General features: G+C 44.3%; 1 protein-coding gene across 3 annotated transcripts in view; it reads left to right on the top strand.

The window, feature by feature from the left end:
* SLC35F4 (solute carrier family 35 member F4) overlaps window positions 1-26,195 on the top strand; it is a 119,356-nt gene extending 93,161 nt beyond the window's left edge. The window contains exons 2-8 of one of the 3 annotated variants that reach the window (XM_051768820.1): window positions 2,819-3,007; window positions 7,079-7,376; window positions 15,044-15,263; window positions 20,771-20,896; window positions 22,234-22,426; window positions 24,084-24,173; window positions 25,739-26,195. In XM_051768820.1, coding sequence (XP_051624780.1) covers window positions 2,819-3,007; window positions 7,079-7,376; window positions 15,044-15,263; window positions 20,771-20,896; window positions 22,234-22,426; window positions 24,084-24,173; window positions 25,739-25,980 — 1,358 coding nt within the window. In that variant the 3' untranslated portion in view covers window positions 25,981-26,195. Of the gene's footprint in view, window positions 1-2,818; window positions 3,008-7,078; window positions 7,377-15,043; window positions 15,264-20,770; window positions 20,897-22,233; window positions 22,427-24,083; window positions 24,174-25,738 lie in introns of those variants that run through there. The other 2 variants (XM_051768821.1, XM_051768823.1) reach the window with 2 other exon arrangements.
* Window positions 26,196-26,860: the final 665 nt, after the last annotated feature.

Raw genomic sequence — 26,860 nt, 5'->3', positions numbered from 1 at the left:
TGGTGGTTTGTTGCCCTTGCTGCTGATTCCAGGTTTGGATAAGTCAGCCCAGCACACATCTCTTCACCTCCCCTGTCAAAGGATATCCTTAAAATATGTTCAGATTCAGTAGCATTAGATTGTCCCAGGCTTTCTAGCTGTAACAGTGACACACTGATAAATGGCTCTGCTGTCTGATTGCTTGAAGGATGAGGGAAGAAGATTTCAGTAAATCAAGCAGTGACTTTCCATTAAATGCAATGTCTTGAATTACAGTTTTGGTCTCAACTGCTGAGGTTCTCAGTGCACAGATTCATGCTGCTCTGCTGTACCAGATACAAATAGCTCAGAGCTCTTTTAGAATGTGAGGAAGAACAGGTTTCCTTCAAATTTTGGTTGCAGATCACCTGTTAGACTTCTGCTGAGTGTAATGTGAATCTTGACCTTGTTCTAAATTGAACCCGAATTGAGACATAGCATGTGTCTTTCAACATTGTGCAATCTCTTTAAATGATGAATATCCAAGTGAGGAGTGATTTGGGTCCAGCCACCTCAGTGGCTGCTTCTCTGAGGACAGGCAGTCAGCAAACACTTCCTGAAAACAAAACTTCTTGAAGCTGGGACCTGAAAAACCCTAAGTGCCTTTTTGAATATTTAACCCCAAAAGCACTGACTGGCTTAACCTGGTGGAGGCTGGAACTGACTTTCAGCTGTCAAATTAAGGTGTTCTGGTGAGGTGAGTGGCCAAGGGCTGCCATTTCTAACACACTGTTCAACCTCAGAGTTGAACAAGATGTTTACTAAGCCCTAAGAAGTAGATAATGTTATCCTTGTTTGACTAGTTGGAGAAGTAACACTTGGAGTCTTGAAATGAGTGAAACCAAGTCATGGGAGGAGTTGTGTGGCTGTTGGAGCATAATTTTCTCCATTAAAAAGTAAATATATGAAGGTGAATGGCTTTTTAAAGGTCTGAAAACATCCAGCAGGCTCTAAAAAGCTCTGTAGAAAGTAACACTCACCAAAAAATGAGAAGGGACAACACAGTGCTTAGACATCATATAGGTCTTAATATTTCAAGGTCGACTTGTGGGTCTGCTGTCACAGAATGTGGGTTGTTTACTGCATTGATTGGATTTGCTGGAATTCCTGGCAAGGTGTGACTGCTTGGGAAGGTGGAAAGGAACCTAAACGTGGGTGTCCCTCTTGTGTCAGGGGTACCTCATACTGGACAGAGGAGAAAGGGAAGAGTATCTTGAGAAAGATCATCTGGAGGGTGTTAGCTGCTGGTTCAGTCACTTGTCTACTTAGTGGGTAAAAATTAACCTTTAACCTTGGGGGCTCTAAATAGGCTGAGAGAGGAATTTTTTCCTTATAATTCCCTATTTTATACATCTCTTCCTTCGAAAAGATGTGTAAATCTTAAATCTTCTTTTGAAATATTTGTAGTTGGACCTGGTGAATCCAATATGGCTTTAAGTCCATCAAAGGTTATTTGAACTCTACCTTCCTCTGGCAAGATTCATGCAATCTCTTGAATCCTGAATACAGTCCTTGCTTTGGAATATACTTCTATGTTGTTGGGCTTGGAGTTATTTTCGGAAATTGTACTGGAATGACTCATGTTGCAACAAAGAAATTCTCCCTCTGAGATTTCTGCTGTATTTGTTGCATGTGTGGCACCTTACACATGGGGTTTGTGTCTGGTTTTGTATTCTTTTCAACGTGAAATAGTTGGGATTATCATATTAAATCCTTCCAAGTCACAGCAAGGTCAGTGGCTGCCCCGGGGATGTGTATATTCCAAAAGTTTAGGTAAGATGGTCACCAGTTGGAGTAGCAGCTTCAAAACCAGCGGTGGATGATCTCACCTGGCCATGAACACACATTTATACTTAGCAAGATGGTTTATAATCTTGACTTTCTGCTGGAGAAGAAGACTCTCTTGTGCCGCTCGTGTGTTGACTTCTTACAGAGACACCTTCACTAAACTTGGGAATACATCCAAGATATATCCAGGCACACTGCTGGATTCCAGCACTGCACTCCTTGCTGTTGTTTGCTGATTCTCAACCCAGTCCTTCAAGTTCTTACTCTTCAAAGGTGGTGTCCTCCTCACTGGAAAATTTTTTCATCTGGTGCAGCTGATGATTCTGGGACCTGGCTCTTCTCTGCTGCCTCGTGCCTCGATAGAGCCTCCAATGCAGCACCTTGGGGGTACAGAAGAAGAAAAAGTAACTCCTCTGAAGATGTGGAGACTCTGATGTGATGCATGTAAAGTGTTAAAATTGGTGTCTTCAATGCTGCAGCAGAACTCTTCATCCAAAAGTTCTGTCAGTGACTGTGGCTTCGTTCTGTGCAAGAGTCTCAAAGGATCGTTCTGGAGGATGGAAAGAGGAAGCTCTCCTCTGGAGAGGCTCTCAGCACCCCAGCAGGCAGTGGTTCCTCAGCCCTCCTTTCCACCCTGAGGGGGAATGGTGACCTCTCCTTTGGCCTGATTCAGGGCCAGTGCTCAGGAGAGGGGCCCACGTGAGTACAAATCCCTTTGACTGTGCAGCCCCCACGGATGGAGCCGTGGGGCTGAGAACGTACAGCAGCATGGGGCTCTCATTTCCTCAGGGGAAAGACTGGTTTTCATACAGCACCTTTTTATCCATAAGGGGGGAGAGAGAGTTAAGTATTTATTTACTCACTGATTTACTTTATTCTGAGCAGAGCTGGAACCTTGATTTTTGCCGTGTGCTTCCCTCCTCCCGCGGATCTGTTTGTGTGCGTCTCACTGACAGCCCCGCGTTCCTCCAGGGACTTTACAGCCAAACTGATGCAAACTCTTTCTTCTCAGGTGCCTCACGATCATCTGTCATCCAATGCAAGCCAGGAGGCAACTGCCCCAGCAGACACAGAGGCATGACTAGGCAGCTCTCCCCTCTATCTGTTGCTGAAGATTCTGCTGCTCCCATTCTTGAGCTGCAGAATCGAAGTCCCTCGGGAATCTGTCGGCACAGCAGAGTCGAGAGGCAGAGCAGATCAGGTAGGAACATTCCCAGCATGCCTGTGAGGGGCCTCTTTCCTCTGCCTTTTGAAGGATGGGGCAGAGCCCGAGCATGCTGACATTGATTTATGGTGCTGAGAACAGCAAAGCCACGTGCAAGTCCTTCCCGTGCCTGGGTGCAAACTGGGGTTAGGAGGGAAGGAAGCATGGATGGGAGGAAAAGGCCTGGGAGTCAGCAGGTACATGTAATGTGTAAGGTATCTGAGACATCCTAAGGCACAGAAGATCTTGAAAGCTGATTAACATTAGCACACAGTTAGTTTTTACGAAGTGATTGTGTTTCCTCAGCTTCAGCCTGGCCAGAGACCAGGACCTTTAAGAGCCAGCCCTGTTCCTTCTCAAAGACAGTGACAAGCTCAGCTCATTCCGTGGATGGTCTGGTGAAGAGGAAGAGAAGGAGCAACAGGTGGAAGGATGTCTAGGGAAGACCATCACAGTTCAGATCATCCGTCAGCTGCACGTCAGGGCTTCCATCGGGCACGTGTCACCCACTTTTACAGCAGAAGTTTAGCTCAAATGAACCTGTAGGTATGGTGAACACTGACTTCTTCACCATGGTGTCCATCCATCTATCAGCAGCAGGGATGGGATGGGAGCAATTACAGTATGGGACCACAGGCCTTTGAGTCTGCTGCTGTTGAGGAGGAGAGATGTTACACGAGTGAAATAATGTGACTGTCTGAGCGTGTTGGAAAGAGTAGTTTAATTGTCCAAGTTCTTTGGAATACTCTGTATATGCTGTGGGCAAAAGGGGGAGGAAGAACAGGCTGGATCTCCCTTGCACACTGGAATTGGGGAAGATGAACCTTCCTCTCATCCTTTCACCGCCGATGACAGCAAGAGTCAACCTTTTTCCTCTTGTGTGGGAAATGGAGGGATCTTGTGCTCCAGGAGTACACTCTTCATGGAAAGTCTCAGAAAAGTGTTGGAGGTGATTATTGCTGCACGGAGTGGATGATGCAGCATCTTGCAGTAAAGATCATAGCTAAGAGACCAGAAAATCAATCTCATCTTTGCAGACATCGGGCTGAAGTAACCGTGCCTGCTGGCACTGGGGTACATCCAGAATCAAAATCCGTCTTCTCTGAGAAAGGACTTTAGGCCACTTGTTTAGGCCTTGACATTACACTCTTCTAAACATTTATTTTGCATTTATTAATTTCCCTTTTTATCCTGATCTTCCCTTCCTCATCAGTGAAGTCTAAGTAGGACTGACCCAACGGGTAGCAAAACAAATATAAAGAATACTATTTTTTAGGATGTAGTTGCCAAATAGTCAAAAGAGTTCAGATGAAAAGCTGCAGGTTTTGATTTTCTTCATCTCACTCTTCTGAAAAACGAAACCAAAAGGCTTTTCTGTGGCTGTCTTGTCACAGAGACATCACAGGTAAGAATTATACTAAGGACCAGATGACCACGCAGGGGTATTTCTGCTTCCTGCCTTTCACACAGTTTGCTGTTGGCCAGTGTCATCTCCTTGTGTCCCCTGCAGTGTGACCTGTGTTCTTATCTGCCATTTCATCCTTTCTGAATGCTCAACTTGTTTCTGTGCTCTTGCCAGGGTAAATCTCTTGGTTTGCTTCGGTCTGATCTCAGTGCACACACCGAGGATTTCCGCTGCCTTGTTAATTGTAAAATGCTGTCTACCAACCACTTGGGCTGATCAGTTTGTTTCCTCCTCATTATCATAGCATTTGGTGTCTGAGCACAAGTGCTAATTCCTTGCTTGCTCCAGCCCCAACTTCATGACTTGGAAATCCTCAAACCTCTATAGTATGAATTGTGTGCTTCCTCACCATGTGTCTTCGACTTCAAGACCTGTCATTAGTTTTAAAGGTGTTTCTTATCTTTTCCTTTGGATTCCTTGGCCAAGAGTTAGGTGTGCACATCCCATGGATTTTGAAAGCAGCTGTCGAGCTTCCATGGCACTTTGGCCGGGGATCAATCTCAATTTTATGTAAATTAAATGTAAATATCCAGTCTAGAGAGAGATAAGTGTCTTCAGTGAGCTTGGATATATATGTGAGGATGGAATCAGCTACCCTCTCACCATGCCTTTCCATTGTCATTAAATATAAAGGGCTTCTAGACAATATGTTTAGCCTGAGTACACAAATATTTGCCAACTCCATCACATGTGATGAATCCCACTCTTTAAACACTTACAGAAACTCCCCACTGTACATTTAATCAGCCCAGAATTTACACAGGTCTTTAAATCCAAGGCAGGTCCTGCAACAAGTGTGTATTTCTGTGTCTTTCCCTGTCATTCAGACCTGGGACTGGGAAATCCAAGTCAAATGCTAATGGTGGTGTCATGTGTAGGAACAGCAATTACATCGTTATTTGGTAATTGAAAAATAGAAAGCACAGATAAAAGCGCTTTATTTTTGTATCATTATGTGATTATTTGAACTGTTAGCTGAAGAAGGACTAATTGCAGGGTAGTTTTGCTTAGTAGGAAATCCTGCAAGTGGATGTTACATAATATATTCTTTCAAAGCCATTCTAACTTGCAAATAAACTGTAATTTACCTTTTAATGGAACATGTCACTCATTATTAGTACCATAAAAATATCTATTTTCTCTCAGCAGCCAAAAAGAATGCTAAAAGGATGTTTGCCTTTTCAGACCAGTGCCTGGTTATCCTCTGCATGTTTTTAATAAACCTGTAATTTTATTTAAATTCTTGATTCACCACTAAACAATGGAGCCATCAAATACAGATTATTTTTAGGAAAAAACCACATCACAAAATTACAACTACAAAAAGATCCATGTCCTGGTTAGGAGAATTCTTGATTACAAATGCATTCCCTGCTATGATGAATCTTTTTTTAGGTGTAATGTTGGTCTAAAGTAATAACTTGGAACCTCAGTTTGACATTTCTCTGTGGCTGTAGTAGAAACATTGATATAAAAGGAAAGTAAACCCGAGTCTGAAAGGATACCTCTGTCACATATAAGTTGAATATAGGACAGTGGATACCCCCACTGTAGTGGATCTATAGTTCCTTTTAAAATCACATTATTTCTTACATAAATCACATCAGATGTTGATGTGAGTGATAATTGATAGGAACAGTTAAGAATAGCTTCAGGTCATGGATTTTAGAAGATTTTTTTCCTGTTTCTTCTATCAAACTTATGTGATTTGGGGTAAATAGTTGGAACTCAGTGGTGCCCCATGAGCTCATGAGGCAACAGTGTTAGTGCTCCTTGTTTTTTCCAGATGGGGTCTGTGAAATCAAAGTAGGGTTCATGGGCTGCCACTCTGGGAGTTGTGTCTGGAGAACAAGTCACCAGGCAGTGAAATTCAATTCTCTCCACTTCTCTTGGGAACTCTACACTGGTCTGCAGGTTAAGTCTGAAAAGCACTACATTAAATGGGAAATAACTTCTGATTCCTTCTTGTTTGTGTGTAGAGGTTTATTTCTAGGCACGTGCCAGGCTTCACTTTTGTCCAGTTTCCTTTTTCAACTTCAAGAATTTAAGTACACTAACTGATTGCAAAAAGCCTTTCTCCACCTGGATATATAAAACCAGCAAATTGTTTCCTTTTTCCCCCTCCCTGCTTGCAAATAAAAGAAGTGATTCTGGAGTTAAAATCTTGAATAATAAGAATTTGTTCCTGGCTCCAGAAGTGCAGGCTCAGAAGAGCTTTTCTGTTGCACACATGCACAGCAATTGTCCTCATAATGTTGTTGGTTCCAAGAGATGTGTTTTTGTTTTGGAGCTTTGCTGACAGAGGGAAAGAAGGGCTGATAAAGCAAATAGTGACAACAGCTTAACTGTGACACTGTTACCTCAGGCCTCGGTGTTGTGTTCGTGTTTTGTTCCTGCCTCCTTGGAGTGACAGAGGTGGTATCATTAAAGCATTTTGGTGCAGGATTTCAGTATTTATGGGACATAGAGGAATTACAGGGAGAAGGCAAGGGATGATTTGTGACCGGATTAGAAGGGGAGATTTTGCCAAGAAGTGTTTTGAATGCATTCATTCTGTGTGCAACTCTGTTTCTATTATTTTCTTTTTTTTTTTTTTTTTTCAGGAGAAGAAGGAACACAAACGCACACAGAGAGCAGCAGCCAAGAAGCTGAAGGACAGACACGATGCCAGTCTTGCACATCCACATTTCTCAAGCTTATCTGGAGGTTCCTGATCATTTTGTCCGTCTCCTCCTCCTGGGTCGGGACCACACAGTTTGTCAAAATCACTTTTGAGACCTTTGACTGTCCTTTTTTCATGACTTGGTTCTCAACAAACTGGAACATTATGATTTTTCCCATTTATTACTCCGGGCACCTCGCAACTGCGCAGGAAAAGCAGTCTCCAATCAAAAAATTCAGGTAGGCTCTGTCGTGGCAATACCCCTTTAAAACAACCCGATTCCTGAGGACTGAGGTCACTGCTCTGCTCAGTTCGACCCCTGGTGTCAGAAGGCAGAATAAAGGTCATGCTGCAGAAAACCTCATTCATTAACAGCTCAGAAGGCTGACAGATGAGTGATATATGCTGAATAAATGGATACTTGATTGCCAAAGGGGTTTTTTTAATGAGTTGAAAAGGTCAATAATTTGCTTATAATGCTGCTGTTATATTAACTAATGTCTCTATATTTTGTGTTCTTGTCTGGATCAGACCATTAATTAATCTTTTCTGGCCCATTTGTGGTAGAACAATAGTGTTAAGTGCAACGAAACCAACTCATAGTTGAGAAGAAAGATGCTCAGAGCTGAGGAGATGTTTTCCATGAGGAAGACCGTGGCTTGCTTTCTATCCTCAGGAAGTATAGCAGGAAAAAAAATGGCCTTTCCTCCTGCTGGATCATAATATGGAGGAAGAGCATCCAGGTAGCCTGCTCTGCTCTCTTTTGTGTGGGGTAAGAGGTAAAGCAGGTTGCAGACTCTTGGTTTCCTCCCCCTGTAGCTCTGAGGGATAAGCTGGCATAGCTGAGTGCCTGTCATCCTGAGGGAATGATGTGGAGATTTTATTCTGTCTTCTGTCAGGCTCCACATGAAAAAACCTCTTCCTCTGTGTTGTGAGTCAGGGGAAGACATCCCTCTGACTCCAGCCTTTCCTTATGCCACATGGATGCATGCTGTTGAACTCTGAACCTCCAGTGCCAAGGAGTCCACAGCACTAACTCCCAACATTAGGCTGCAGGGGTGGAAATTTATAAATCCCTCTTCGGTAGCTCCTGGGAAACCACAGAAATACAAGGTTAGGGGGGAACCCAAAGAAATCATCCAGTCCAACCACCAGTACTGCAGCAGGACAGAGCTGGCTGAGCTTCACCAGCTCTTAAGAAAACCACATCTAATCTGTCTTCGGGGCTTGGAAGCACCATCACATTTTGGGACAATTAATTTCACACTTCCTCCTCCACTTCCATTGTTCTACTGATCTGACAGGGATGCAGGAGCTGCTTTAAAGAACAGAACAAAACTCAGCTTGCCGAGGGATAACACACCTTGCCCATGAAGGGAAGAAACCCACAGGGTAATTGCAATCTGGGACCTGATTCTGTTATGACCAGACTGTTATTCCAGTGCAGACTTGCTTTGAAAATGTCAGTGACTTGAGCAGAATTGTCTGTCCCACCAGGTATTAACCAGTGTGCAGCTCATCCCTGGCTCCTGCTGACAGAGGGTTCAGCACAGCTGTCCCTGGGCACACAGGGAATTCAATTTGTGACTGTCAGGCTGGAGCGTGGCAGGGCCAAATTCTTCCCTCAGCTGCTTTGGCCAGGATCTGGGATGTAATTTGGCCCTGAATTATCATTTCTGTCAAATCAGCATGACTGAAATTGAGCAGTTGCACTTCATTAAGTGCTTCCCTGCAAACCCCAGTGCCTTGGACATTAATGATGCCTTCATTCAGATCTTTGCTGGAGTGTTTGTGAGAACATTAACAGTGTCAGCTTGGCTTCTGGGTATGGGGTAAAGTAATAACAATTGCACAGCAGATAAGGAAGAAGGTGTGAATAAACATCCCTGCAGATAGATCCTCTGCAGTTAGTTGGTGGATTACATCTCCATCAGAGCAAAATTTTGAGCATAATATTTGGGGCAACGCATAAAAAGACTGTGCTTAAATAATTGATACATTTCCCCAGCTGTTAGGAATTCAGCTTTTAAATCTGGAATACTTATATGCCCAGAGGAATTTCTGCACACATGGAGGTCTGTGAATGTGTGGAAATCAGGAGACCAGTGTTAGAGATGATGGGCATCTTCCCAGGGTATTTCTTATTCCAGATATATCAGGAGATCATATCCCAGGGAGGATTTGACTGCTGGCAAATAATGATTTTATCATGGGGACCAACAATTTGGTCTGTGCCATGTTACAACTTGACTACCCAAACTTTTTTCAGTTTGGATATGGGATAGACATCTCTTCAGGATGAACTCTTGATATTTTGATGACTTAAATGATTAAAAAGCATCATTTGTAGTTTTTAAATTCAGAGACTTATAGGCAGATTTAATTTGGAAAGAATTTTTGGAGGTCATTTAACCCAGCCTCCTGCCCAGAACAGGGGTACTTTCAAAGGTACATAATTTGTTTTATATTTGCCTGGTTTGCAATCTTGGTATTGTTCCTGTTACAAGGCTTTTAAGATTTCCTGTTGCTTCATTTGCTTGTTTTATTCCTGTGGAGTAGCTAATTCCTGTCAATAAACCCCTCCTGTAGCAATTCCAGGCTTGCCTCAGGGTCCAGAGGTGATTTATCATTATGTTCCTGGAGGTTGTAGTTACTCTCTAGCAGCTTTAAAGACACATGACATCTTGTCCAGCAGATATTCCCAGTGGATCTGAGCAAACAGTGTCTGTGATATCTTGGCAGACATCAGTGATCATGTGAGTGACTTGCAGAGCACTGCCCCAGGCCAGCAAAGCTGTAAAGAGCCACTGTTCTTTTCATAATCCCACTTGGAAGGACAGGAGTCCCCATCTCCAACTTTAGATTGGCTTCCTGAAAAGTTTAGGCCACTCAGTGCCTAAAGGAGCTACAAGAGAGATGGACTTTTGACAAGGGATTGGAGGGGGAATGGTTTCAGACTGACAGAGGGCAGGCTTAGATTGGATATTGAAAAGAAATTTTTCCCTGTGAGGGTGGTGAGGCCCTGGCACAGGTTGCCCAGAGAAGCTGTGGCTGCCCCATCCCTGGAGGAGTTCAAGGCCGGGTTGGATGGGGCTTGGAGCAACCTGGGATTGTGGAAGGTGTCCCTGCCCATGGCAGGGAGTCAGAATGAGATGGCCTTAAAGGTCCCTTTCAACCAAAATCATTGTGTGATTCTATTATTATAATATTTGAGATTATAACTTTTGTGTTCCTTACCTTTCACACTTTACCTTAGAAGTTCAATACCATGGTCTTAGAAAGTAACTCAGAGTTATGAACTCCCTGCTGCATTTCATTGAATTATCTTGGTTGTCTTGAGGCAGAAGACACAGCTCTTGGTATTCCCTCAGTGTTGTAAATAAAAGGCATGTCCCACATAAAGAGCTTGAAACTTCCACTCCTGGTGGATAAAATGATCTGAAGCTCAGGAAGCACAGCAGTAGGAAGCTTAATCCTGCCACGATTTGCCACAGCAGAAATCACTGCACAGACTTGACTTAGGATCCTATTAGAGTTGTGATTTTAACAAAAGGTGGGTGACATTTTCCATGTCAATAAATTTTGCCTCCCCACCCGCTGCCTTGTCTTCTCAAGGACAAACACTGATATTCAGCAGCTTCCTGCCAGGATCTATCCATGGTGTAACAGCTGAGGTCAGTGCTACAGGAACTCCACAGCCTCGAGGCACTGACTGGGGAGAGTGTTGGTAGGTGTAATGTTTAATGAACACAAAAACCTTGGGAAGAGCAGGCAGGATAACAGGAAGTTAGCATCACCTGAAGTAAAAACTGAGCCTTCAGTAGCTGGTATTTGCAGTCATCACCCACAAGTCTCTCCCTCTGTGTTGCAGCAGTAGCTCAGGCCAACTTCCTCAGCCACTTATGGAATAACACTGCAAATCCAGGTCTTCACTGCAAAGGCTTTTCAGAGGAGAGATGTGGATGTCCGATGCCTGAAGCTGCTCCAACCCGGAATGTCTCAGCAGTAGGGAGGAAGACCTTCAGCACAAAACTAGGCTTCCCATGGACCCTTCCTGTGGGAGACAGCATTCCTGTGGTGCTGCCCCCTGAGCCAGGCACTGCTGATGTGAGGGTTTCACACAGAATTCCCTTTCCTTTTGCTCCAGCTCTTGGCCAGACCAGTGCAGCTGGTCATGCTCTTTCCTGATGTTCAGATTCTGCCAGTCCTGGAAAACAATTGACCAGTGTGCTTAACCACACTCTGCCTGGTGCCTGTCTCCTGCAATGGAGCTGGGAGGTATTTTATTGCTGCAGATGCCATCATTTAGATAGAAGGACCAAATGACTTGTGCTCACAGAAGGTGCTGTAGTGCTGCCCTACTGTTACTGGAGGTCTTGCCAAGTTCTAGCCCGGGTGATGTAATTCCACTCACGGTATTCCCATCACTCCAGCCTGTTTGCTCTGTTTTTCCTGTGAGCTGTCTAAAACCAGCTGCTGGATTTCACTCCAAAGGCTGCTGTGTGGCAGGGGTGAACAAAACCATTCTTGTGCAGGGGTTGGCATCAGAATGACTAAGAGGCCACACGAGCTATTTAGGGGGTGCCAGAGGCAAAGCTACACGCCTGCCTGAGGGGCTGTAATTCCTGAGAGCATGGCACACCGCCCAGAGCTGATGGCTCAGGGCTACCTGCAAATAAAAAGAACTATTTATGTGAGAGGGCAGGTTTTAAATAGACTCCTTGTGCATCTGGAAATAGTTTGTGTCACAGTTTCAGGGTCAGCTGTCCTTAGACATGTCTGTGCCTTTAAGTCAACAGACTGCAGATACTACCAGTGTGTGTGTGGGGTCCTGGGAGCCCTCTCTCCTCAGCCCGGGATTTCAATCATTGTCATGTCTGATGATTCCTGCAAGCTTAATTTTAGTTGCATGTCAAAGAGGCTGAGCTAACCACTGAGCACCCAGCCCTCACACAGCCCCAGGCAATCTGCTGTAGCCATGACTAGGAAAATAAAGCATTCTCCCTATTTCCTCATTGTCTGAGCATTATTCATGGAGCTCTCCTAGGCACAGAGGTGAATTCATCAAGTCTCTGTTTTGTTTGGCAGGACCCTGTCACAGTCTTTGCTGTATTTTCTTAATTGAGAGCTGAGGAGCCACGGGCCCCTGTTTTGTCTGGTCACTGTACACTGCTGTGTGTGATGGAGGCTCTTCCATCTGCTTAAACAGCCCGTTGCCTGGGGCCTGTGAAACATTTCCAGATTTCTTTTCCTAGCTGAGAATCTCTGCTCATCCCTTCCACTGCTCCTGGGAACTCACAGTGACACTGTCAAGGCTGACACAACTGCCTCTCCCAAATCTTTGACCAGCCCCGAGTCCAACACAGAACAATAATCACTGAACCTTCCTCCTTCGAGGATTCACACTGTTGGGGCATTTTGTACTCCATCCTCATGACTCTGCCCTGGGTTTGTCTGTGTGCAGGACAACAAGACCTCACCCATTCTGGCACCTGGGTACCTGACAGTGCCCTGCATCACTGTGGGCAGCCCAGGCACCTTTCCTCTCTTGTTTTAGCACAGCACAAGCTTGTTTCCTCTAAGATCCTGGCAGCTTCTGAGGCAGGTTGGATTTACAAACGTGTAATGATCCAGTTGTGCACCAGAATTCCCACTGGGCTGGAGAGAGCAGGTTCCACACTGGTCTGTAGTTCACAACACAGAGCTCTTCTTGCCAGTAGATGGACCATCCTGGCTCTGGTGTCACGTAGTGGTGGTGACACAGCCATGGTGCATCCACCTGTCTTGAGGTGAGATGTAGTTTGAGCCCCAAATCACCCTCTGCAACCACCTAAGTCTCAAAAGGAAGCATCTTTTAAACATAAACTGCTAATATCTGCATGTCAAGGAACAACTGAAGTGCTGCCACTGAGTCCATTCTCACACAGGGGAACTCATCACCTTTAACTTCTGTTGAAATCAGTGATATAAAAGCCTGCAGTCAAATTAAGCATTAATTTATTTGCTTCACTGAGTATTTGCTTTGCTTCTCAGATAAATGATACACACCACTGGCTGGTTTGGTTTTTTTTCTATTTGAAACTATTTTATCCTGATCTTTGGGGAACAGATTAACTTCTGAGAGCATCCAGGTCAACTAGAGTGAAGGAGATAATTAGCAGATCTGCCTGCCTGAGTGTTAACTTGTTGGACACCCTGTCATAGACTTAGAGAATGTAATTTGTTATTACCAGAAATGGCTGCTTTGTACCCCAGGTTGTCTTAGCAGCAGCAGAGAATGAGTGGTTATTAAGTAGATTCATAGAATCATTTAGGTTAGGATGTAGCTGATCTCTTTTTTTAGAGAATATTTTTTAGAATAATAACATAGATGTTATTATTCTGCTTCCCTCAAAACAAGTGATGATTTCCACTCTTAATAGTAAAAAAAGTAATGTTTTTAACAGCAGAATTCCCAAGAATTACTAAAAATGGTTAATACATCCTGAAAACTGTTTTGTCTTCCAGATCAGGATAATTATCACACCACTTCCCCCCCAAATAACAAGTGTTTTTGACTTCACGTTGCAGTGCAATCTTTGAATTTACTGGTTAGTTCTGCATAATGAGTGTTTTAGCAATCTTCCAAACACAGCCACGTCTGGCTGTGAACACTTTGGAGCCCAGAGGCCTCTTGGCATTTAGATCAGTCCTTTCACATGCTGCAGTTTGGTGGTGCCTTGCCTCACTCCCTTGGTGTTTGGGCTGTATGAAGTGTTCCCTTGTGGGACCTCTCATGTTTCAAACAGGTGTGCCAGAGAGCCTCTCGTGCCAAGAAAGGGAAACATACCTGGAATATCTTCAGGAATACCTTTAACCAAGAATACAGACAGTGGAGCTGTTAAAAAAGTCCTTCCCAGTTTGAGAAAGGTAGAGATGCCTCAGGAGGGGTGCAATGTTCAAGGCCAGGTTGTGTCCAACATGGGGGTTTGGAGCAACCTGGTCTAGTGGAAGGTGCCCCTGCCCACAGCAATGGGATTGCACCTAAATGGTCTTTAAGGTCCCTTCCAACCCAAACCATTCCAGGATTCCATGTGCCTTTAGTCTACCTGCATGCTGGAGTCCTGTCTCTTCTCAGCCCATGAGGTACCACTTTGCACAGGACAGTTGTCCCCAAGCAATGTCTGCTGAGCTGACCCTTCTCTTTCTTGAAATCCTAAGAAGCAAACAGTTCACTGGAGCTGTGTGTGACACAGTGCCTGGGAAACTAGAGATTTTGTTTGCAATTTGATCCACAAGGAACTGTCTCTTAGCAAGCAAAACTTTTCACTGTATATTAAAATAAAGGTATTAAATTTCCTTCCCTCCCTTTTCCTTCCATCTCTCACACTGCTGTTTGCCTGGCTCAGTCCCACTGCCTGGTGTCTCACTTCTCCACCATGGTGATGTGTCTGGCAGTATTTTGGAGTATCTTTAAGCAATTCTTAAAGCTTACTTGGCTATAGGTGAGAATATATTTCAGTAAGAATAAAAGCAGGGTTTGGAGCAATGCAAGAAAAAAACTGGCAAGCTACAGAGTAAAAAATTATATATAATCCCTGTGCTCATGGCCTGGAAGGCAGAGTCTGGGAACTGTCAGAGCATTATAGATAACCTTCATTTCTGTGTGTGAGTCCCTGGGATTATTGTTGCTCAGAGTGTGATTATTCCAGGTAAGTTACTCCTTTTCTATTTGCGAAATTGCTGTTTTAAGAAGATTGTGGGTTATTTTCTCTATGTGAATTAAATAATGCATTCTCATGGGTGCAAAGGAGCAGGTAGGAAAAGCACTTAATTGAATGCCATAAAAGTCTAATGAATGTTTGTTGTGCTGGAGTGAACGCTCAGGAAAATCCTGGCTGAGACTGAAACTCTTTTCTTTTCGTAGGGAATGCAGTCGGATTTTTGGTGAAGATGGTCTGACGCTGAAACTCTTTCTTAAAAGGACTGCTCCCTTTTCTATTCTGTGGACTTTGACTAACTACCTGTATTTACTGGCTTTAAAGAAGCTGACAGCCACAGACGTCTCTGCCCTCTTCTGTTGTAACAAAGCTTTTGTCTTCTTGCTTTCTTGGATTGTGCTGAAAGACAGGTTCATGGGAGCAAGGGTAATGATGTGCCTCGCTTTCCACTCTCTCTTGTTTTCATAAAATTGCACTTAAATCCATAAACCATTGTGCTGCCATAGCACTGCTGCACTGTGGTATAGATATACCATGAAACCATTTCTCGTTTTACTTTTATTATGGAGATCTAAGCCTTAAGATCAGCTAGAGATCTCAGACTCCAGAGGTGGGAAATTTCAAGAAGCTATTACAGCTAAAGTGTAACATGATAAATTAAAATAGAAGGACTTCCACTTTCACATAAACCCACTCTGTCTTGGCTTACAATGCTGAAGTTTAGTTAGTTTTATTTTAAACTTAGTGATGAATGCTTAGGTTCTGACCAAAGCAGTTTAATTCCTCGTTTGGCTAGGCAGCTGTTTTCACTGTCTTACCTATTTTTCTTATGCTACCCTAGTACTTTTTACACACTCATATCCACGTGCATGTGCCAAAATTGGCTTAAAAGGAGCACAACTGTTTTGTGTGAAGTTGTATTTTGCACTAAAGTGTTACAGGACTCACTGGCAGTAATATGGACCCTGCAAAAATTGGGAAAAAAAGAACTCAAACAAAATGCTGTGTGCCTGGATCTGGGGAAAGCAGTGTGTTCCCTGTAATTTTGCACACACAGAACTCCTGACATACAGCTGGGTTAAACATTGGATAAGGAGTAATGAGGATTTCCAACAGTTCTGCTGATATAGATTCCCCCTCTGAAAGGGCTCAAGGCCTGATGATTCTGAGTGAACTATCAGGAGCCTTGAAATTCCTTAGGGATTGTTTGTGGCCAGGTGTGATGCCTGTGATCAGAAAATGCCACCAGCTGTTGGATTTAAGTTCCATGGAAAGTGTGATGGATCAAGACCTCGTCTAAGTAAACTTTTTTTTTTTTTTAAATGAGCACAGCAGATTTTTTATTTTTTTTAATGAATAGTCTGATAGAAGGGTTCAGAAATGAAAGGAAAAGGCATTCTGGTGTACAGGCATCTCATCTGGCTCTTGGAGCAGCCACCAGCACACTGAGCAGAGCACTGTGCTTGCCAAGTTGAGGAGGTGAACCCGTGTTTCACCCTCAACCACGGTGCCCTTGAAGGTAAGGACATGGACATTCCACCTTGCAGTGCTAAAGCCAGATACCTGTTTCATATAAAACTCTGCCCCTTGGTCATCTCAGGTCCCAGCTGAAAAAATAGGAAATTTTGTACCCTTTGAGGTGATTTTTGTCTCAAAGCAACATCTTCCTAGAAGAGCAAGCATAGCTCTTGTGTTTTCTTAGCCTGCCCTCTTAAAGAAACCTAGAAATAAAAGCTATTTTCAGTTGTTACTCGTTTTTCACTGCCTAAAAAAAGGTTGCTACAATTATGCATTAGTATTAATGCTGTAAAACACCGTGGGGTTCACACAACAAAAACCCAGCAGGAAAAGTGAGCAGCAAATTCTGCACATAAAAGAAACTGAGTTTTGCTGCTAAGAGGCAGATTCTGGATACCCATTGCTGCAAAGGTAAATCACAGCATTTTTCCAGCAGCCAGAGTAACACTTAATGATGTTAATAACCACACAGGAGACTGTTTGAGAGCTAAAATACAACAAAGCAGCACAGCCCCAACCTTTTGTGCTTTGAATGCCTCCTCTGCTCTCACCACAGCCTCTCAGAGCAAGGGTAATTGAGTTATTTGGACAATAAGGAGACAGAAAGAAATAAGGGCTTAATCATATACTCTGAGCCATTTTTTGTAGAAGCACTCAGCACCCGGGAGCTCAGCCTGCTTTTCAAAGGAACTCAGCTCCTACCAACTCTCCCAGAGCTTCGGAGCCGTCAGGCACGTCTGCGTCTCACCTGAGACCACTTTCATCTGCCTGAAAGAGAACCAGCAGCCTCAGTGGCTCTGCAGCAGATTCCCAGCTCCCTGCTCAGCTGGTGTGGCTGCAGGCAGTGTCCAGACTGCCCAGGGATGCCCACGGGCATTTGGATCTCTCCTATCCCGTGGCACAGCGCTCCTGCACGGCTGGAAAGCAGCCCCTGGCCAGGCTGCGGGGCTGGAGTTTTAGATATGCTGTCTAAAGACAAACCTGTCTTGATGGTCACCTTATGGTATGGCTTAATCCCACCCATGGAAGCATTTAATAGCTGCAGAAAGGCTGCTCTGGCTGTGTTTGAGCTACCTGGAGTGTGTGTTCTGCAATTAGAGCCTTGTGCCCTCACTGGAGAAGTTGTAGCACTCAAACCACGAGAGAGAAACACCAGCTGGAGAAAGAGTATTCAGCTGGGAAAGACAGATACAGCCATGACTATATAGCTAATGGCCTCAAGTTGTGCCAGGGAAGGTTTAGAACGCATATTAGGAATAATTTCTTCACAGAAAGGATGTTCAGGCATTTAACAGGCTGCCCAGGGAAGTGATGGAGTCACCATCCATGGAAGTGTTCAAAAAACATGTAGAGTGGTGCTTAGGGATATGGTTTAGTGGTGGACCCTGTCAGGCTAAGTGTTAAGCTTTGGCTCAGAACAAGCACAAATATTTTAAAGACTTTGCATATTTGAGTAGTTCTTGGCCCGTGTTGGTCAGATTTAGCCACATGCTCATATGTTTGCATGTTTGAGCCCTTGGTTGGGTTTCATCTGTGAAGTGTAATCAGTGTTTATTAGGTAGGTACAGAGAGATTTTGGAGACATTTTTCTCCCTTGAAAATATTGACTTTACCCTGGGGGCAGGTTTCTTCCCTGTCCCTGAAGGTGTTCAAGGCCAAACTGGATGGGGCTTGGAGGAACCTGGTCTAGTGGGAGGTGTCCCTGCCTGTGGCAGGGGAATTGGAACTAGGTGATTTTTAAGGTCCCTTCCAACCCAAACCATTCTGTGATTCTTAAGTACACCTCATTTTCTGCTGTGCTCTACATGGGGGAAAAAAAAGTGTTTCTGAGTAAAATGTTGGTTGGCCTTGCTCTCTCCCAGGAAAAAAAGAGGGAAGCTAATTTCATTCTGTACCTAGGAGGCTTCAAAAGCAAGTTACTACACTCCTCCATTAATTAAAAGCCCTGTTTAATGAGCTGGCAGCTGCAGCAACCATCTTTGCTTCCCTGTGACCTTGCTGCTGCTTGTCAATGTGGAGCAGCACAGGATATGCTCTCAGGTTTCTAAAGCAAACACCTGAGGGTTGCCAGACAGAGGTCAGCTCTGCTGATGCTGTGGTGGGTGAAGTGCAGGAGGAGCTCTGAACATGGAACTTAAACATTGTTCTTGCTGTTTTCAGTGTCAGGTCTTACTCATTGGATGTCTCATGGGGTGGTTTTACCCCATATGTGTCCATCATTTTAGTTGTTTCAGGAAAAATAAATGGGAAAAAAGCATTCTTGGCTTTCTAAATATTTAATTAAATTAGGAAACTGGCTCTCTAAATTTGGTGTAGTCAGACTGGGAAGGAGTTTTTTCCCAATGGGAAGAATCTGCTGTTGGAGATGATGGATCTACTCATTTTCACTAACACAAGGAAAGAACTGAGAGATGAGTGTTCTAAGACTTAGATCTTGATCCTTTCCCTTGGAAGGAGGGGTTAACTGCACTGGACTCTTCTGGTTTGTCTTGTGAGACACACTGCATGAAACATTCCAGCTGAAATATTCCAGCTGACAGCTGAAATGCTGCACCTGAATTATGTGCAAGGCAAAGTGTTTAGTGCAGCCTGCAATGAACCCAGCCAGGCAGTGGAGCAGGGAAAGGGGAAACTTCTGGAAACTGAGAGGAGAGGCCATGGATGTCTGAGGGGTCCTCGGTGTAATTCAGCATTGCTTCAAAGCTGGGACTTCTGTGGAGTCTCCCAGGATGGCCTGACTGCTGGGATGTGTTATCCTGGGAAGGAGAGGAGGGAAGATGTCTTGATCCCCTCTTGCTAAAGCCCTTTCAGATCCCATCAAACCACTGAGAGACTGTGATTACACAAGTGACTCCAGCCCACGTCATTAAGCTGGGGGACTTGGGTTTCAGGTGCCATTTCATGGTGAATTTGGAGGTATCAGCGATATCTTCAGGCTTAGGTGGCAGCTTTGTGGACCTGTATCTTGGAGCTTGGATGTTTTAAATGGAAGTAAGGTGGAACACAGACATGCAGTGTGATTTTTGACTGCCTTTGGCAGAGCCACTGCAATGCCAGGGGGGTACCTGTGTGCCTCAGGTACTAGTAAAATAGGGATAATGGTGAGAGGGAAGTAATTAAAGCTGCAACCAGGAGATGAGTTCCTCTGTGACGATGTTGGCCTGGGTACCTATGAGATTTAGAAGCCCTAACATTTCTACCTGTAGTCTCTACTCTGGGAGTTTCCCATTGTCTCCCCATGTATGGACACTTTTACCTGGGTCAGGTGTTTGTCCCTGTCCTGTGTGTCCCTTGAATCATGGGACTGACTGGCTCTGCTGAAAGTGTTTTGTGGGATTTTTGTGTTCACTGCCTCAGTCTGGCTCACAAGTGCTTGGTAGGAGTATCAATGGGTTTTCTGGGACTCTTGGTCAAACTGTGAGCTCTGAAAGTCAGGCTTCTCTGCAGAAGGTCACATGATTGGATCAAGATGCCTTTAAAGTCTGTGGGCTGAAGCCTGTGAAGCTTGGGTTTGTCTAGTACCAAATATTTCTTAACTGGAGTTCAGTGATGTTTTCCAAGAGGCAAGTGCCCATCTCCCTTTGGTGTTGGCTCAGGAATTGTACACTGACTCAGGAAACACCTTTTTCTCTGCACTCCCTGGAAGTTGGGTCTTGATTGTGTTTGAAATTCCCACTCCTTATTTACATGCTAGGGCAATTAGGTGGAGAGGGGGAGTTTTCCAAAGAATAAAACATGTTGGGCTCACTATCACTTCCTTAAGGTCCTTGGAGTCAGGACCCAGGGTTTCAGACATGGTGTAGTTAATTATTCCTGTTATTTTTCTTTGAAGCCTCTTAGATGCCCTGTCTGAGATTTCCAAATGAGGCCAGAAACCTAAGCACAAAGGTAAAGGTTTCATGGAGAAACTAGGTCATGTCTGTCCAAGAAAGCTGGCCAGAACAGCCTGGAAAAGCTCCCAGTGGTACTCTGGCATTCCACAAGACAGGAGTCATTCCCCTGGACTAATGTCCAGAAAGTTTTGGCCATCTGATGTTCGTATTTTGAGTCAAATTTGGGGTGTTGCTAAATACTTCTCTTGTTGCATAATGGAACACAATGTCTTAGAATTTCTTGATCTTGGAGCCATCTCTCCAAAGGGAATGTTTAGCTGATAAAACAGCTAAACAGGTGCAGGCCCTGTCAGTAGGTCCCAGCAGAATTTGCAATGCTATAGATCCATACCACTACCAGTGCTCACACTTTTCATTATGCTTCACATCTCTCCCATAATTTTTCCCATTGAAGGGAAACCAAGAAAGCTCCAAGTCAGAGAAAGTAGCCAGTGACACTCATGAGAACCCCACGCACTGAGGATCTCTTCCCACGGGCTGAAGTAGCTCTGAGCTTTACACTGCTTTGCTTTGTCTGTGCAGATAGTTGCAGCAATCATGGCAATCACAGGAATTGTGATGATGGCATATGCAGATGGTTTCCAGGGAGATTCAATCATTGGGGTGGCATATGCTGTGGGATCAGCCTCCACATCTGCCTTGTATAAGGTAGGTCACAACTGTTCGTTTGGGTTCTTATATTCACTATTATCAGCTGTTAAATATGCACAAGTACAAAGAGAGTGACTGTAAAATAAATGTTTTATTTCCTGCATCATTCATGTTGTGACCAGGTGATGTCACCACATCAGGAAATCCACCATGAGGGTAATTAGTTGTCACCTGCCAAATATTCGGGGTGGCTTTGCTTTATGAGTGTGCTGGTTTAAAAGTTAACCAGCAGGGGGAATGAACCCAACTCAAAGGAGAGATTATAAGTCAGAATAACAATTTATTAAAATAATACAGTAAGTACAATAATACAAACGAACAATTGGTCTCAACCCACAAAAACCCAAATGTATAACCCAGTGCCCTGGGGCCTGAACAAAGTGGTGTTCCTTGGGCCCTGTTTGAGTCCAAAGTAAAGGGAGAGGGGAAGAACCTGCTGGTGGGAGAGCTGCTGCAGTCTGGCCAGAACTGGTGATCGCAGTCCAGTGGTGGTCTAAGTCTGGTTGAGAGCGATGAGATGCAGCCGTCCTCTGGATCCCACGAGTGGGTTGAAAAATGTTCCAAAACTCCAAGATTATATATCCTCCAGTTCAGGCAGGAATGCTTGGTACTCTCCTCAGGGCGGGGAGTTTCACAAAGGGTGTGAGGACAGAAACATCTTCCTATCTCACAGGCCTCTTAACACCTAGTTTATAGCCTGAGGAGTCAGGCTCTATGGGCAGAGGGTGCGAATAGTCTATTGACAACAATAGTCTAGTTTCTGGGAAATGACATGGAAGGCTATAGAATACAGTTTTGGGTTACACCCACCATGATGAATTGATCTCAGCTGTCCTAACTAGGACAATGAGTCTTTAATGAAATCTTCATTGCTACGCTATAAGGAGTTTAAGATAATTTTTTAATCATGCAAGTGTCATTTAAAAACACCGTTTCAAAGGGACTTTCCAAGTGCAGAATGGAGAGCCTGGATGTGGGATGTGCTGCTTTCCCTGAGTGGCAATGCAGGGCTCACCCCTGCACATGCTGTGCTCCTGCTGGGCTTGGAGCCCTGGTGTGAGCTCAGCACACCTGAGAATGCTTGGAAGCAGTGGCTGCTCTGGAAGGTGAGGGATGGAAAAGGCAGAGTCATGTCTCAGAAACAGGTTGGGCTGAGCGTGGCTGTGTTTATTTTCGGCTTGAGGAGGGTGAAGTGGGTGTAAATTTTGGAGTTTGTTGTAGTGGGATCAGAATTTGCCTCCCAGCTTCAGAGTCGGTAATGAATTTGTGCAGGAAAACTTTGCTCCCATGACCATCATGATGTCTAAACCCCTCCTCTCTCCTCTCCTTTGCAGGTTTTGTTCAAAATGTTCCTTGGAAGTGCAAACTTTGGGGAAGCAGCTCATTTTGTGTCTACCCTGGGCTTCTTCAATTTCATCTTCATCTCTGTCACCCCAATCATACTGTATTTTACAAAAGTGGAGTACTGGTACCCTTTCTCTGCTGTGCCCTGGGGTTACCTGTGTGGAGTAGCTGGCCTCTGGTTAGGTATGTGATAAAAAAAAATACTCATTTTCCCAGCTCTTTTCTCCCCACCAATACAAAATTAGCCTCTGGCACAAACAATTCCCCCCTGTCCTCCTAAACATCAGAGCTCTCTCACAGATTAAGTCTGGTCCCAGTGCAAATTGGTACTCCTTAAAAATTATTTATATTTTTCATTATTCTTAATGAAATAATACTAACAATTAATATATAATTAATAATTAAGATATAAGCTATAATTATAATTAATAATTAATAGTGATAATAATAGCAGGGAGTAAACATGAAGCAGCCGTAATAATGGTTCATTTTTTCATCCCCACTCTAGTTCCATACCAATTCCCCTGTCTCTGGAATATCTTGACTGCTCTAAATCCCATTTCATAAGGGCTGTGTGTTCTCAGTGTCTTCCTGGCACACTCTGTGGGGTGTTTGTGCACTGACATGGATCCCCAGTGCTGGGGCACCTTTCTGTGGGTGCTGCAGGTGCTGGGCAAGGCTCACACAGCCCTTCCATAACTCTCCCTCTTCCTGAGCCACAATTGCCATTCTCCAGCCAGGCACAGTATCTGTCGGATTCAGCCCAGGGGCGTTTTAATTTCCAGATATAATAACATCCTTTCCTTTAGTAAAGTCTCTGTTATTTCATAATTGAAGAGGTTTCTGTCTCCACTACATGTTTATCAAATGGAAGCAAAGAGAATGCCTGGTACACAGCCCATCCTGAGACGTGGTTGGGCTGACAGCTGAGCTCTGTGAGCACCTTGAACCAGAATTTCAGCTCCTCTGTGAGCACCTGAGGGACAAAAAGCAGGGCTAATTTATCACTCATCAATCTACCAAAGTGTATAAACCCAGCCATGAGGGAACAACCTCATGGAGCAGACAAGGAGGAGCAAGCCTGTGCTCCTTTTATGTAGGGGACTCAGCAGCAGGACTGAGTGACCAGAAGAAAATTTTTGGAAGTTTCTGCAGCTTGCTTTTGATCTCCCAAGAAAATTGTAGCTGGTTGTTAATGCTGTCATGTAAAAAACCCAAAAAAACCAAAAAAAATCCAATCCATAAGTTTAAGGTGTTGAATATTTTTATTTCTGTCAGATTTCATTTTGCCTTCAACATGGCACCAAGGCCTTGGTCTTGCCCCAGTCTGCTTAGGTTGCAGTTAAATTCGTCAGCTAATTGTGTTTAGTGTCCTTTAGAGTATGAGTTCCTGCTGCTGTCACCTTTGGGGTGTGGTCCAGGTGGAGGGTGTGCAGCCTTTTGTCAGGGAAATGTCCCACTGAGACAAGGACAACACAGCCTCAGCCAAGAGGGCAAGCTGGGATCACCACCCTTCTGGTAGGGGAACAAATGAAGGTTTCTGGCAGCAAAAACAGGTTGTTTGTATCTGATTAAAGCTTGGGAAAAGCCATGAAATATGAGTGTGATAACCTTGGTATTACAGTTTGTGAAAGGCCATCCAGCCCTTCCCATTACTCCATTCAGAACTTCCCCTCATTTCACATTTCTAAATAAAAAACCCAAAATCACTCACTTTGTGACAACTACGTAATTGTGGTGTGGATACCGATGTCACACTTGTAGGGTCAAGTGGAAGAGAAATATCTCACTCTAGTGTTTTTCCCTGTAATCATGTATGATTTGCTCTGTTTTTCCCTAGCTTTCAATATCCTGGTTAACGTTGGTGTCGTGCTCACATACCCCATCCTGATCTCCATTGGCACAGTGCTCAGCGTCCCTGGAAATGCAGGTACCACAGCTGGTGGTGGAAAAATAAGCCCACAGGCACACAGACAGCACAAGCAGTTTATTGTCCAAATACTTGAAATTTGTTGTCATCAGGGCAGGGGGTATATGTGGAAATTTATTCCAGAGTCCTGTCTTGTTGAACAGCCTCTGCCTCTGCTCTTCCACCCTCTCAGCCTCGCCGCTCCTGGGATTTGAGCATGTTTTCAAAGAAACATCTATTTTTAGGGGGATGCAGGTCAGAGCTGCAGAACAGTCAGTACCTGAAGGAGGCTGCCCAAGGGCTCAGGTGCCCTCTTGGTGCTGGTTGTGGGTCTGGGAGGCACCGACTCCAGCTTTCTGACCCACGTGCTGCTCTCTCCCAGTCCCTGGTCTGTGCAGCCCAAGGAAACATTCTGCTGGTGCAAACTGTTGAAGATAAAGAGTTACCATAAAGTGCCTTCCCTCTCAGAGAAGAAGTCACAGAATCATAGATTCATTAAGGTTGGAAAAGACCTCCAAAATCTCCAAGGAGATTGGAGGTTGGACCTCCAAGTCAAACCTTCAACAAAATACCCCCATGGCCACTTAATCATATAGTGAAGTGCCACGTCTACTCACTTTTTGAACACTTTCAGGGATGGTGACTCCACCACTTCCTTGGGGAGCCTGTTTCAGTCCTTAACCATTCTTTCAATTAATAAATATTTCCTAATATCCAACCTGAGGCCATTTCCACTTGTTCTGTCACTCGTTACCTGAGAGGCAAACACCTACCTGTCTACAACCTCCTCTCAGGGAGTCATAGAGAGTGAGAAGATCACCCTGAGCCTCCTTTTCTCCAGGCTGAGCCCCCCCAGCTCCCTCAGCTGCTCCTCATAGACCCTTTCACATGGAAACCTTGAGGCTTGGATCCCACAAGGCTTCCTCAGAGCCTGCATGAGGTGGTGAGGGATGGAAGAGATATGGCACTTCCAGTACCGTGCTGTCAGGTCAAAGCTGTTCTCTGAGCTAAGGGAGCTGCTCACTCTGAAGATCTGAGAGCTACATGGCCACTGTCACAGCCAGAGTGCAGCACACGGGTCACAGAGACGTGCCAGGCTGCTCTGATGCCATCATCCATCTGTTGGAAATCAGAGACAAGGAAAAAACTAACAAAGACAATTCAGTAATTGTGCTGAAACTCTCTCTGTCTGGGAAAAAAGATAACAAAAAGACTGAAAATGTGGATTAATTACCATGTGAAACGAGCAATCAATAACCAATAGAAGATAGAATACTAACTGATGAAGAGAATTATGAAATTTCTAGCCAATGAACATTAATTCCTTTGTTTGCTAAAAATGCATAAAACAGTGAAAAGTATTGAAAGTGGGTGTGTGTGTCTGGTGGAGTGACCCCACAAGCACCCCGATAATAATAGTAATAGATTATTATTGAAGTATATAAACATATAGAAATAACAAGGTAATAAAGTAATGCCTGCTTTCCAATACTAAAAAAAATAGCTACAGAGTTTGATTTATCCTGGTTTTGGTGACACATCCCACTGCTGGTTTGATGTTGTTGTTGTTGTTTCCTTCCCCGCAGCCGTGGACCTGGTGAAGCACAAAATGATCTTCAGCGTGGTGAGGTTGGGAGCCACCATCATCATCTGCATCGGGTTCCTGCTCATGCTGCTCCCCGAGGAGTGGGATGAGATAACCCTGAGGTTCATCAACAGCCTGAAGGAGAAGAAGAGTGAGGATCACGCTGACGAGATCACAGAGTCCAGCGTACACATGAGGAGCAGGAGCAGAGCTAACGGGACAGTGTCTATACCACTGGCTTAGGGCTGGGGGACCTCCCCTGCACGCAGATGTATATTCTGTGAATATAGCTGAAATCCCCTCACCACCTGTATGCTTAAAAAAAAAATGACATTTAACCTGAACAAGGGATGGACTGTAAGATAAGAGAAATACGTCTATAATAAATGTTTACATTTATACACTTATCGAGGAACGGGTGTAAATAACTACAATAAAATGTTTTGTAATAAAAAAAACATTTCTGCTGGTGTCTCAGTGAAGTGGTGGGTTTAAAATGTGGATCAAGTTTACATCATTTATCTCCTTTTGCTCGCCAAAGGAGAGGCATTCTCAAGGATACAAATCTTGAATATTTCCAGCCAAATCTCAGAACTGGACATCTCGACTTGCCTTCAATAAGGTGACCTTTCAGCAAGGTAGTAGGTTTGGAAAACCATTTCAAACCCCTCCTGGCATTTTTGAGAATTCATTTGTGAAAGACCCTGATGTTCTCATTTACATTTGGAATTATTATCAGAAAATATCAGCAAAACATGAAGCCTCTATCCCAGACCATGCTGAGCTGTACCTCTTTCTAACACCACCTTTCTAGAATTGGTGCTGGGATTTGGATGCCTTTGGTAAAGCCAAAAATGGTTTTATTCACCTCTTTTCCCCTCAGAAAAGCTGCACTTTCAGCTGCACAAGCAGCTTCTCAGGAGCGATGGAACACCCCAGACCGCTAGCATTCCTGGGAAATTCCTATTTTCAGTTCCTATTTTCAGTTCCTATTTTCTAGGGCTTTGGGACAAACTAATATTTTTCTTAACCTCCACTGTGGAAAAGTCTTTCAAAAGCCAAAACAAATCAACCAACCTTCCAGTCCCTTCCCTAAGCCTGTTGCTGTGTAATTTAGGCTGGC

The sequence above is a fragment of the Manacus candei genome, unplaced genomic scaffold (genome assembly GCF_025592945.1).
Source record: "Manacus candei isolate 608988 ecotype Guabito, Panama unplaced genomic scaffold, ASM2559294v1 h1tg000097l, whole genome shotgun sequence".
NCBI lineage: Eukaryota > Metazoa > Chordata > Aves > Passeriformes > Pipridae > Manacus > Manacus candei.
Note: the sequence above shows the minus strand (reverse complement) of the source record. Positions and strands in the feature narration are given on the sequence as shown.